Source organism: Podarcis liolepis (assembly GCF_965112155.1).
Source record: "Podarcis liolepis genome assembly, chromosome: 8".
NCBI classification, from domain to species: Eukaryota; Metazoa; Chordata; class Lepidosauria; order Squamata; family Lacertidae; genus Podarcis; species Podarcis liolepis.
The window spans coordinates 46,005,948-46,019,199 of record NC_139560.1 but is presented as its reverse complement, the minus strand read 5'-3'; the positions used below and the strand labels follow the sequence as shown (position 1 = coordinate 46,019,199).

The following is a 13,252-nucleotide window of genomic DNA, read 5'->3' as shown; positions in this document are numbered from 1 at the left end:
ATGCCTTAACACCAATTTTCCTAAGTTTAGATGATAATTAGAGCAGTGCAGGAATCAGTTTTAGGCCACTATCTATGTATTTCATTCTAATTCACTGATTGCCTCTGATTCAAAACAGTAAGAACTCTGCAAGCACAATTTTGCTGGCTTCTGTGCTTAGACCTGATTTAGCTTACTTTGCAAGACATTGCGCGTACCATTAATTAATGCATATTTTCAAAGTCAGTCAGGAAATATTAATGGGGAGGAACTTCAAAAAATACAGATCTCTGGGTTAAGATATTGGCTCTAGAAATTGGCTCTGCACTGGGAGTTGTTTGACAATCTATCCTAGGGACGCTTCATGGTTCCTGGCATATTTGACATCTTCACCTTCCTCCACTCTTTTCTTTCTCTTTCGCATTTCTTTCTACTTCATAAGGAGGGAGGCAAGAGCACCTCCTGCTTGGGCACATAAGGGAGGATGGAGAATTAAACAGGACCTATAGCTTGCACTTTGCCAGACACATCACCTGCTTAACCTCTCTCTCATAGATATTTCTGCAGCGCTTCCTTTTGCATAGCAAGCCATTCCTGTCAAAACAGAATTCTAATCAAGTTTTGTTAGGTTATGGAAGGATAGAAAATAATAAAACAAGAAGTGTTCCTGAAATACATTGTTTTCACTATTTAACCTTGAATATATCTACTGTATAAGCTACCTATTCACACAGGAATAGTTTTCCCTTTGGAAACGAAGGGGCAGGTGTTGTTGACCACTGAGCTGCTATTAGGGCAAACTGTGTTTGGATGCTGGTTTTAAAAGTGTGTGTCGTTGCGTTTTAACTGTTGTTAACTTATTTGGTTTTTGTTACTTTGTATTCTATAATTATGTTTCTAAAGGTTGAATCCCACTTTGAGAGAAGGGCGGGATATAAATACATTAAATAAATAAATAAATAAAGCTGGCCTTGATCTTTTGCTGAACACTCCCTCTCCCCCAGGTGAAATTGGAAATGGCAGTTTTCTTTTCTTTTCTTTTTTACGTGGAGACTGATGTACAAGCCCATATATTGCAGCACTTTTCAGTGACAGGAAGAACTCTATCAGTGAAAGGCAGATTGGCAGACTTGAACAAAAACAAGAACAGTCCGTGCTTTCCATTATGTTGTTTTTATGGTTTTCTTTGCCACTGCTAATATTTTATCCTTCATGTGTGCACTATGCAAAATATTTGTTCATTCATCACTTCTTGTTTCCTGTAATTCTGCGGTGTGTGTCTGCATATTTAACCCTAAATCTCTCTTCCCAACCCTTTAAATTTGTTTTTCAGAAGATGGGGAATTCGTATGCAGGGCAACTGAAATCTGCCCGTTTTGAAGAAGCCCTGCACAACTCGATAGAGGCCTCTCTAAGGTGCAATAGTGTGGTTCCTCGCCCCATCTTCTCTCAGCTGTATCTTGACCCTGAGCAGCCTATTTTGCCGGAAGGTAACCAAGCAAGTATGGCATATTTTAGTTGCCCTTCTTATCCTAGATAAAACGCTGCATATTTTTCATTGAAAATAACTGCCTAAATATCTTCTCCTACCGTCACTTAAATGCAGGCCTCTTGTCTTTTTTTAAATAATGCTTTCTAGACATTAAACCAAAAGTGGAGGAGCTGGACAAAGAATTGATGCAACGTTACACCCAGAATGGAATTTTGGATTTTTCTGCTAGCCAAATAATTAATGAAATGGAAGAAGATGAGGAGGATGAAGACATGTCTGATTCCAATAGCCCACCAATCCCATATTCACAAAAACCTGCCCCAGAAGGGTCTTGCACTACTGATGGTTGGTTTAAGCGTTACTTATCTAAGACTTAACTTGAATTAGAATGTTTCTTTTGCAAAAGGCTACACATAGGCAGTTATGATAGCATTAATGTATAACATTTCCCCGAAGGATAGCCATATTAGTCTGTTACAGCAAAAGCAACAGAGTTGTGTGTCATCTTGGAGTTAGCAATGCAATTATGTAAATGTCTACTTCAAAGTCCTACTAAGTTCAACAGGCTTACTCCTGAGTAAATAGATATAGGATTTCCATCTCACATAATAACTTTCTTAGTCTTCAAGTTGCCACAAAACTCTGAATTGCATTAATTTAATGTATGCAGCTGTGATTCTGTGCTCAGTTACATGTCCATGGCTTTCCATTCAGTCTGAATGAGCTGTATGTAAAGTAGATGTAAAATGTTTTGATCTTTTTGTAATTCATACGACTTTGAATTGCAAGCAATAATTGTGACAGTTAATGTTGTATTACTTGAGGGTATTTTAGTGCCCATAGCAGCAGGGCCAGCCTGCCCATGAGGCAAGGTGAGGTGGCAGGATCTGCAGGTGGAGCAAATCAGTTTCCAAGGAATGTATTGCTATTTAAATCCAAAATTTTATATTAAAGCTGGGAAATGCTTTAACAAGAAAACTATAGTGAGCTATAGGCTATAGTGAGCATTTGTAATATTCCTATAAAATTATAAATGAAATTAATATCTATGGACAGCTTCTTTATAACCAAGGCTGCCTTAGTTTGTGACTTTCTGGAGTGCTGCAATAAAATGTGGGCGAATGCTGTTTTTTCCCCTTACCCACACACCTTTGTTCAGTTTCCCATCACCTTAATAGCTGCTGGTTTCATGATTAGTGTCCTTAACAGAGCATCCAGGATATGTGTCAAGCACAAATAATACCAGTCAAGTTGTTTGGTTGTAAACTGCCATTTTTCTGCACTATGTGAGAGCTGACACCTTAATTTCAGCACCAATTAGGTAGCCAGGTATTTAATACCTGATCAGCTGCTGTGAAGTTAAAAGTGGAAGAGACTGTGAATTGCAATTCTTATGCAGATCTTGGTGGGTAATTTCTTATGCCTTATCTTAAAGCAGCACAATAACAGGTCTGTACCCCACAGAGGGGATGTTAATTGTTAGTGTTAAGAAAAGAGGAGTGGAGAGTGGAGAAAGGGATGCAATCTTTGCTTTACACAGCATCAGTGCTTTTGTTTTATTTTCACAGCTGTGTTGGCCAAACTCCTTTCCTTTTAGCATATGAGTTCTGTGAGGTTTTAATTTTATTTTAGATGAGGAGATTGTAGAATGCAGTCTCTCATTGGCTAAAAAACAGTCACTCACGTTTTTTGGAAAGACAGAAATATTTTAGCAATTTGTTCATTCTTAATGTCTTTATCATTTTGCTTTATCATTAACGTGTTGCTTTGCATTACTGAAGTGTTCAGCAAACTTTTCCGGTGTGTTTTCGCAAGGCCTGGGGAAGTAACAGTCATGTTTGCAGAATGCACTGAGGGATTTAGTATTTCAGTGCTCCACACTGGAGGCAAAGGTTCATACATTGAGTGGTGACCCCTTGAAATTTAAATAAGGTGCTACTTCACTTCATCATCCCTCCACAGATTTTTTTGTGTGTATCAAGTCCCCATGAAATAAGTGGCAAAGTTCAAGTACATTGTGTATTGTAAAGTGTTTAAAATAATAATAATTCCCATTTGAATACATTTATTATAGAATTTATTAGTTGTTTTATGTTAGGGATGGCAAAGCAATATCCAAAAAGGCAGAGGAACCCTTTAAAACAAGAACAAATAATAAAATCAATATAGATACCAGTAGTAAAATTCAAGGTATTTGACAATGGACATGGCTATATAATGGTAACTGTAACCATGTGGAAGTTTAATTATTCAGTTGCTTACAAGTTCATTTTAAATTCTATATTCCATGCCTTTAAAGTCGACCAACAAATGTAAACATTCAAGGACCAATGCTTGTCTTTTCAAAAGATGTTTGTTAATGACAGCAAGGACCTTAGAGCCTTTAACATTACATTCTGGATATCATGATTGGTCTAGTTCAGTGGTTCCCAATTAGCTAAGTACTGTGACCCCCCCCCCCTGTTTTTCAAAAGTCAAGCAATGGACCCCCTACTTTTGAAAATTTCGCTATCTCTGTTGTAGTTTTTGTTATGTGAATGGTGGTTCAGACCCCCTGAGAGGAGAGGGTTATGCAGACTTCCAGGGGTCCATGGACAACCAATTTGGAACCACTGGTCTAGATGGTGTACATGCATTCAATGTAACCATAGATAGTATAAATGTGTATGCCCCTTGTGAATGTAAGCATGTTGCCATCAGTTAGTTATATTGGACAAAATAGGTAATAAACATCTACTGTCGGTTACATTGCGATCTAGCAAAAGTTCACTCCAATAGCATACTCCTCAGGCCACTGGGATTCAAATCAAACTATGTCCCATCAACTTCAATAGGTTTTAAGCAAGAATTTTTTTAAAAGATACATTTCTTAATATAGTTTTTATTAAACTTTTTTGTGTTGCAAAACAAACAGGTAAACAGAGAAAAGCGCATCTACACTCTCCACTTTCAATTCATTGTCTTTTTCAAAGTTCGGTTCCATTTAGTGAGATACATTGTTGTTGTAGATATTTTGCATTTAGGGGAAAGGGGGAGGGGCAATTTTTCAGATAATAATTTATAATAATTATTATTATTTATTTATACCCCGCCCATCTGGCTGAGCTTCCGCAACCACTCTGGGTGGCCCCAAATTGAGTGCCAAAAACAATACAGCATTAAACATTAAAAACTTCCCTTCAGATGTCTTAGATTAAATAATTTGTGAAACAGAAAGGAAAGGTGGTTGTGTTGATCTGTAAGGAAAAAATCCATGTACAGGCCTAATAAAGATAGATAGCCTAGCCATAGTTTTACACACAATTTGAGATTACTCTTGTTAAACTGTGGGGGGTGTTGATTCAGTTGCTCTTGGGGCAACTCCATCTGCATTTCTTTAGAAGAAAATGTAAGATTTTTCTTACTTCAGAGAAGTAGATTTGCATTCCTTAATGATTTCTTGCTTTGAGCTAACACTGACATTCCTGGTCCAAAATGCCATTGTCTTTGCTGAGACAATACCAGAAGTGCAAACAAACTCTGAGTACTTAAGGAAAATAACAATGAACTCTGCGTTAAAACAACAACCACTAATGGTTTGTGTCAGCTAAAATGGAACAGGTTGCCTAGCTTCAGAACTGTTCAAATGTTAACTGTTAAGAATATCATTAAATGCTGTAACTCTTATTTTCTTGGGAGTTCAGAGGCCAAGTTTAAGCTTCAGCTGTAGATACAAAATAAACAGCAGCTCACATATATTTAATCTTTAATTTCTAGTTATATAAATATATGTGAGCTGGTCTGGGAGCTTTTTATTGACTGCAGAGCAGAGTAAGAATGCTTTGAGTAAAGTAATAAATATATTTGTTGTATTTTCTCTACCCTTAGATAAAGTAAATCTACCAGTGGGGATAAATTTACAGCTTCTTCTGACCAGGAAGACCAGAGGCTGTTTTTCAGCTGTTTCTACCTTCTAACGGGGTAGAAAACAGCTACCCTTTGGTTGTTACTGGACTACAGCACCCATAATCCCTGATCATTAGCTTTTCTGGTTGGAGCATGGCAATGAAAATCTAGTATTAGTAGAGCTTACACAAGTAAACATATATTACTATTCTTTCCTAAATGGAGAAGAAATTGTTGGCAAGGATGCATTTTTGGGGCTTTTTAAACTACAAAATTAACAATACTTAACTGTTGTAGATATAATAGAATAGAATCAACATTTTATTTTTATTTTTTATAAAATATTTATTAAAATTTTCAAAATATTACAAAGAGAGAAAACAGAGAAAATAGCAACGAAAGAAAATACAAAGAATCCCCTTCCCACCATGTAAAAAAAGAAAGAAGAAAATTCCAAATAAAAAAACAAAAAGGTGACAAAACTGCAAAAATCCCAAACTTTAAAAAATAAAAAAAATAAAAACAAGTTCATTATTTTCAGACCCTTAACTGTCATTACCTTCTTTCTTAGACCTCCTCCTCCTCCCTTCCTTTGTATCCTAGTTGTTAATTATCCCAGCAAATCCTTTCCTTCCCATGTTTCATAAAATTCTATCATTACATTACCCTATTTTAATCCTATCTTTCTATAATTAAATAAACCTTAAAAATTTAAAACTTAAGTCTTAAACTTGCCCTCTTCTTATAATCATAATATTCTGTCATAATTCTTTGAGCATCTTTACTAAAGCCAGGTGATTTCTTCCAACATTTTTCTATCATTCATCAACTTTATAAAACATTCTAATAATGATAAAGAAAAAAAGAGAAAGATATAAACAAGTCCAATCTTTATCCAACGCCCCTTCCTCCTGGTTCCGGGATTTGTCAGTCCTTATTCCCATCAGTCTAGCCCGGTAACCTTATGTCCGAGGCCCTCAAGTCACTTCCATGGCTCTTCCGCAGCTCTTCTTCATATTTCCGGGGTGGCGCCACCGGCAATGGCGGACTCCCTCTGAACTGGAGGGACTGGCTCCGCAGTAAACAGGGTCTTCTCCGCTACGGCGAAGCGGGGACCCTTTTAAAATCACAGGCGGATGAGCCCTGTGACAGTGGGACTCGGCGGGCACCTTTAGCACCCCCCCAATCTGCTAAGGAACCCACCAACAGGCTCCGAAGTGAGGAGGGGGAAGTGGCGCGGTGCTGTGAGTCAATCGCTATTTCCGTGGAGCGAAGCCGCACAGCTGTTGCCGGAGAGCGCTGCCTTTTTTCCTGGGACAATTTGGACTCTAAAAATAAGCACCCGTGAGTACTTAGAATTTGAACAATTGGATATTAAACAAAGATCTTATGAGAAGGACAGAATCGGACTATAAAAAAAGAAATCATCGAATTGGGTACGGAGCGGGAAGGGCTAAACAGGAAGTCACCCTTCCGTTCTTTTGTAAACAGAATAAAGCAAAGGCAATTTATACTAGAGCTCAGAAAATCGTCTTTAAAAGATTGGATTTCAACATTTTAAATTGTGAACCTTTTTTTGGACTGTTTGAAGTGACTTTAAAGGGAAGTAACTCTCCTCTGTCCTGATCCTGGAGCGGGGTGTCAGGACTGACGTGGAAGTTTACTAAGACAATTGCTTTTTGACAGATAGCTAAAAGAAGAGAAACTTTGAGATTCCACTGTTCCCTTTCGCATTTTAAAGGAATATATATGGACAAAGTATCTAAAGCATCTAAAAAAAAGAAGAAGAGGAAACTCCGTAGCAAGAATAAACAGAAGTCTTCCCCCTAGGGGGAGCTTGTGAAACTGTAACTAACTGACAGCTGTTACAGAATAATCATGGGAAAGTATTTGACCTTGTAGGACAATGTATCCAGAAGCCTTGGTGTGTGCTTTCTACAAAACAAATGCTCTACTGGAAGAATTACACGAAAAGGCGAATTGGATGGTCATTTCGACTAGAAATCTTAAACAGGCAGTGGAATGTTTTGACCAGACAGCGGGAAAATATGTGGAGCATACTCAGGATTCAAACCAGGAGTGTGTTTTGACAGAACAGGAGTTTGTAGCATTTAATCAGGAGTGTGTTTTGACAGAACAGACCCAACAGGAGTATGATCTTTTGGATTTGACAAATGAATTTGGAAAAAGCCAGATTTGGAAAGGAAAAGTTTGATGTGGTTTGGAAATGGGGGGCTGGATTGACCCCCCCTATGTTGGGATGTCTGGACTCTTCAAATATGGTAATGGGCTGCAAAATGCTTAGGACTGTCGGGGCTCTCAACTTTGGAGGGCCCTTGAAATATGCTTTTAATTACCACATGGAATGCAGCGATGAACAGGGAAAAGGGTCTGATCTGTCGAGAAGAGTTAAAAACATTGTTAAGTTGGAGTTACCACGAGCAGGAGATAAGGGAAATTACAATTACAAATAGAATCAACATTTTAAAACCAGGTTGTTGTTGTTGTTGTTGTTGTTGTTATTTCTTACCTACTTACCTACTCTTCATCCAGGATAAGCTACAACAATTTAAGAATACAATATTAAAATCAGGTAAAACTACAATCAACAGAATAGTGTATATCCTAAAAAATCTCAGGAGACAAAGTCCAAGGTAAAGAGGGAACATCTTCAGCATAGGCCAAAAAATGCATAGTGAAGGTGTCAGATGCACATCCGTGGGGAGGAGAGATATTCCACAGGTTAGGGCCTTGGTCATACACAGCCCTGAACTTCTGAGAGCCGTGGAACTAGGAGCAGCTCTCCTCACCCCTACTGCTGATCATAATAGCCAAGAGAGTCTTTTGTGCTGATAAAAGCTTCTTGCAGACAGGTTCAGGGAGCCTTTGTTCAAATACTATGCTTAAAATTCACTCCAACCAGATGGATTTAGTAATGTCAAATGCAATACAGTATTTGAACTTTCAAGAGTTAATACTCATTCAGGCACACCCACATACCGTGGAATAATGATGATAGCAAATAAGACATCAAAGCTGCTTGCTTATCACTTGTGGTATTTGTTTCCCTTATCAGTCATCTCTGGGTAATTCTGGCCATGGCAATGCTCTTTATATAACGCAGCAGTAATCACTACTGTAAGTCCCAGCAAGAACGCTGAGACAGTATCTTCAATAACAGCTGTCAAAGATAACTCTGAATGTATGCATAACTTTATTTAACTTTAGATATTTATATCCCAACTCATCGCAAAACTTTAAGGCAACTTACAATATATAAAAACATAAGAGAATTAAATATAAACAACACTATAGTCAGTTTGATTCCCTCCTCTGGAAAAATGGATTTAAAAAAATTGTGTCCTTCGGAAAGATGATAGTTGCAAATAATAAATATTCAGGATTGTAACCCCAATTTATGGGAAATAAAAACCTGGGGAAATATTTCAATATCGCTAAAATTTCCAGTAGAAATATTGGTTTAAAAGGCAAAACAAGTCTGCTTCATTGCCAGTAGCGATCACCCTACAATTCAGTGGGTCAAACTGAATTGTAAAGGGAGAGAGAAAGGGGCCTGTACTCTTTCTTTGTGCCTGCCTTGCCTTCCTCTGAGATACACTGAGAAAACCTCAGTGTTAATTTATCAACAGGTTTTTCACAGAAATGTGGAATAAAATTTAATAGCACAAATATTACTGTATTTCCTGGTAGTTGCTTAACACACAAACTGCTATCTTCTGTCATAGGTCTACATTTGTTTCATAAATTGCTAATTTGTCTAGTGCCCTTTGTCCATAGACTTTAGAGGGCTTGGTGAAATATTGAACCAGGGCAGGCAATTGTTTCATGAGATCTTTTGCATGGAGGGCGTGGCAGTATTAGGCTTAGTTGTTCTCCTTAGTTGCTCTGAGTAAGTGGAACAAGACGACAGTAAATCACTTGTAGATATTTCATGATGTATTCTTTCTTTTCAGGTTTTTGTCAAGCAGGCAAAGATTTGAGGTTAGTTTCGCTGTGTATGGAACAGATCGATATCCCAGCAGGATTCCTGTTAGTAGGAGCCAAGTCTCCAAACCTTCCCGAGCACATTCTAGTCTGTGCTGTTGACAAGAGGTTTTTGCCAGATGACCATGGAAAAAATGCACTTTTAGGTAAAAGGTTTTCATTAATTATTCTTCATGTTTTATGATAAATGTATAATTGACCAAAGGTTTGGGTTAATGGTAGGCCAGGCCAATTCAGTACATGGATTTCTCACCGGAATATGCAGACATTCATTTTTAAAGCTTTTTATAAACAAAGCATGAATCCAGTTTTTCAGTTTTAATATCATTAAAGCAAGGGTGGGGAGCCTCTAACTATCCAGATGCCATTAGACCAACTCCCATCATCCCTAGCCAGCATGGCCAATGGTCAGGTATGATGAGAGTTGTAGTCCACCAACATCTGGAAGATAAGAGGTTTCTTACACTTGTGTAAGATTTCCCAAATCCTCAAAATATCCTGCAGTCCTGTACCTACTTAACCTGGTTTTAAGCCCATGGAAATCAGTGGGACTGACTTTTGAGCATACATGTAAAAGATTGCCCTGATTGTTTCACATACTTGCCATAGAAGCCCATGCCCCATTATGTGCAGCCCATTGTCTGTTGACCAGAGATTTAAATAACCACTTTCTGCTTAATAGGGGCAGCAAGCAATTGCCCCAGATGAGTGTTTCAGCTCTTGGGTGGAGTTTCTCTAGGCCAGGATCAGGTTTATCAACTGAGGATAGGGGTGAGCCTATTTGTGACAGGAATGTAGAATCTGAGATAGTCCAAGGCCAGAGGCAGGAATTTGGTTTGCTGGACACAGAGGGAAGACAGGGGCTCTGGAGTCTGGAACACGCTGGACAAGTATTTTGACCCCTGGGAAAGATGATGCCTGGATCATAACATAGGAGCTCCAGGTCTTCATGATATGTTGCTCAGACTGGGACATCCGTTATACAGAGAAGAATTGCATGTTGTTGGAATCTGGGTGGTGGTGGTGCCTACTTTTTGCTGACTCAGAAACCACCAGCTTCTAATTTCTTACACCAGGGGTGAGGAAATATCTCTCCAGATATTGTTGGACTGTAGCTCCCCACAAGGTGCCTACTTCAAACCATGGTTTATGAGGCTGGTTTGTTTAAATAAACCATACAAATATTAACCACAGATCGGGGTTCAGATAACATGCTAGACTGAGTTTAGTGGAAATCAGAAGCAAATACCCTTGAGCTCCTTCTCAAAGCTGCAGTGGAGAAGGAGAGTTGGGGAACCTGCAACACCAAGGTTGGGTGCCTGAACACAACAATTGTTTTTGTTGTTGGAAAGATTCACTGATGTATGCACAACCGTTGTATTTTCTATGTAATGTGTGGAGCCTTCTTCAGCTCCTGCCTTAGCAGCATGCCCATTTTCTCTTCTTGCCAGATGGCACTTCTCTCAGAAGATGGAGTGGCAAGAAAGCTATACAAATACTTGAAATAAACAAAGAAATTAAAAAATTGTCCAGTAGCACCTTAGAGCAACTTAGCAACTAAGTTTGTTCTGGATATAAGCTTTCATGTGCATGCAATTTTTTAATTTTTTTATTTATTTTGACTGTGTCAGACCAACATGGCTACCACCTGAATGCAAATACTTGTTTGCATACTCAGTTTGTCTTCCACAGATTTCCAGATTGCCTTCCACAGATTTGCATTTACCTACATGCATTTTAAGCTGTCACTTGAGTTTCTCCCCTCACCAGCATCTTGAGGTTTTATTAAAACATGTAAAGACAAATTCCACATGTGTGGCCTGTCCCATTTTCAGAACTACATTCTTGGTTCCCCCTACATCAGCTTGTCTGGGGGTGGTTTGGAAATCCTACAGCCCTAAATTCCATCCTATCTGTGCCTTGGCTTGCTCTGAGCTGGAGTGCTGGCTGTTCTTATAAGGCACTCCATGTCCAATCATTTTGAGGAATGGAGGCAAGAAATTGGCTGTTTCCAGAGTTTTCTTACATTTCATATGCACCAAGCTTCAATTTTCTATATTGAAACCCACAATGAATGTGTGAGCTGGTTTGGCAATGCTTTCCAAATATCCTTACATAAATTATAAATATTACTTCTTGAATAGCTTATAGATAACAGGGCTGAGCAATTCATCGGACCCTTCTGATTGGGCTGTGGGGTTTTAGAAACCTCATAAATTTTCTGCTTAATTAAAAAAAAGGTGAATTTCTAGTCATTACAGAAGAATTAGGTTTGACATGGTGGTGGTACAAATTCCCAAGGAGTGGGTGCAAGCAAGGATGAAAGAGTATCCCCACACAAATGTGCTTCACGATTTCAAGTTCTGAACCAAATTTTTCTACATCTGGGAGCATAATAATGTAATATTTTCAAATAATAATACTGCTGAATACATTAGTTGTGGTCATTGTAGCTTGCCTTCTGTCAGATTCAAGAAATAAAAAATGAACTGTTGATTAGGCAGCTAAAACAACCCTAGCTGAGTCCCTAGCTCATGGCTCATGTGTTGTGTGGGTCCTGCTGTTGAACACGTTGCCTAAACGCAGATTATAATCACCAGGGGACAATGTTTAGGAGATGGTTTTGTTACACCTCACTGGCCGATTGTCATTTGCCTTCTGTCGTCATGCAAAGTCCTCTTTGAAATCAGTAGGAAATCTACAATGGGTCAAGGATAATATATAGCCCTAACTTTATCCAGTAGAGCCCAATTAAAGATGTAATTTAGGCCACCTTGCGAAACTAGTTTGACCTTATGACCTTTCTTCCCAAGTCTTTTATGTTTAGAAGAGATTACAGTACTCTTTGGAGTGCTGAGCTTTCAACTTCTGTTTCAATGGTACTAAGTGCCTTGCCTCAAATATTTACTTATTTATGTCCTGTCAGAACCCCCTGTAAAAGGGAAAAGTCTGCTGTGAAAACAGTACTTCTTACATCAGGGAATTCTGTGGACTAGAGAATATTGATTTCTCTCTCCCATCCACTGTAACTACTTTAAATCCTTTTTCCACACAAAATAAATCCAAGGGAAACCAAGGCAGCATTAACAGAAAACTTGAGATGAACATTGGGTTCTGGGTAGAAAATATGATCTTTGCATTCTAAAGCTGGCAAAGAAATATTGTTTTGTGAAAGGATACTGAGGATCTTAATAGAACTATCTGCTCCTCCTAATACTGTAGGGTTGATCTTCTAGAATGTACAAGAACAGGTGGAATCAAGGCTGGTGATACCTGGGGAGTAATGATGAAGTTAGATGTCTCTCTTATCTTTTGTTTGTTCTTCAAGTTATTTGTGTGCAACTGGGAATATATTTGTTTCCAAGCAGGAATCTGGTGCATACAGTTAGTAGAAGCAAAATGAAGAGTTGGGATTGAATTGTTTTACTTCACAGAATATATTGGGAAGGATTTGATCTTTATTTTCTCTCCCCACCGCTCCTCAGGTTTTTCTGGGAACTGTATAGGCTGTGGAGAAAGAGGATTTCGATATTTCACTGAATTTTCCAACCACATTAACTTGAAGCTCACCACTCAGCCAAAGAAGCAGAAGCACTTAAAGTACTACCTAGTAAGGAGCTCCCAAGGTGTGCTGTCAAAGGGACCTTTAATATGCTGGAAAGGTAACAAGCATCCTGTTAGATACATACCCTTTATTTTGGTTTAGAGAACTTTAAATGTAGCTTGACTAAATAGTAAGTTGCTGAACCCCCCCCCCCTTTTTTTAAAGGGAAGGTTCCTATCATGATACTAAACAAATTCACACTTAACATTTATGGGTGAAGACCCAGAAACATAATAAGATGCCCTGAAAGTTTGCTATCCCTGCATGATTGTTTGCATACGTCCATG

At 38.5% G+C, this 13,252-nt stretch overlaps 1 protein-coding gene across 24 annotated transcripts in view; it reads left to right on the top strand.

Moving 5' to 3' along the window:
• The window catches only part of GREB1L (GREB1 like retinoic acid receptor coactivator), a 156,798-nt gene that overhangs the window by 85,433 nt on the left and 58,113 nt on the right, over positions 1–13,252 (top strand). For 12 of the 24 annotated variants that reach the window (XM_083518145.1, XM_083518143.1, XM_083518140.1 and 9 more), the window contains 4 exons: positions 1,313–1,481; positions 1,619–1,816; positions 9,331–9,507; positions 12,847–13,023. In XM_083518145.1, the coding sequence (XP_083374271.1) occupies positions 1,316–1,481; positions 1,619–1,816; positions 9,331–9,507; positions 12,847–13,023 (718 nt within the window). In that variant the 5' untranslated portion in view covers positions 1,313–1,315. The remainder of the gene's footprint in view (positions 1–1,312; positions 1,482–1,618; positions 1,817–9,330; positions 9,508–12,846; positions 13,024–13,252) is intronic. The other 12 variants (XM_083518151.1, XM_083518150.1, XM_083518147.1 and 9 more) reach the window with 2 other exon arrangements.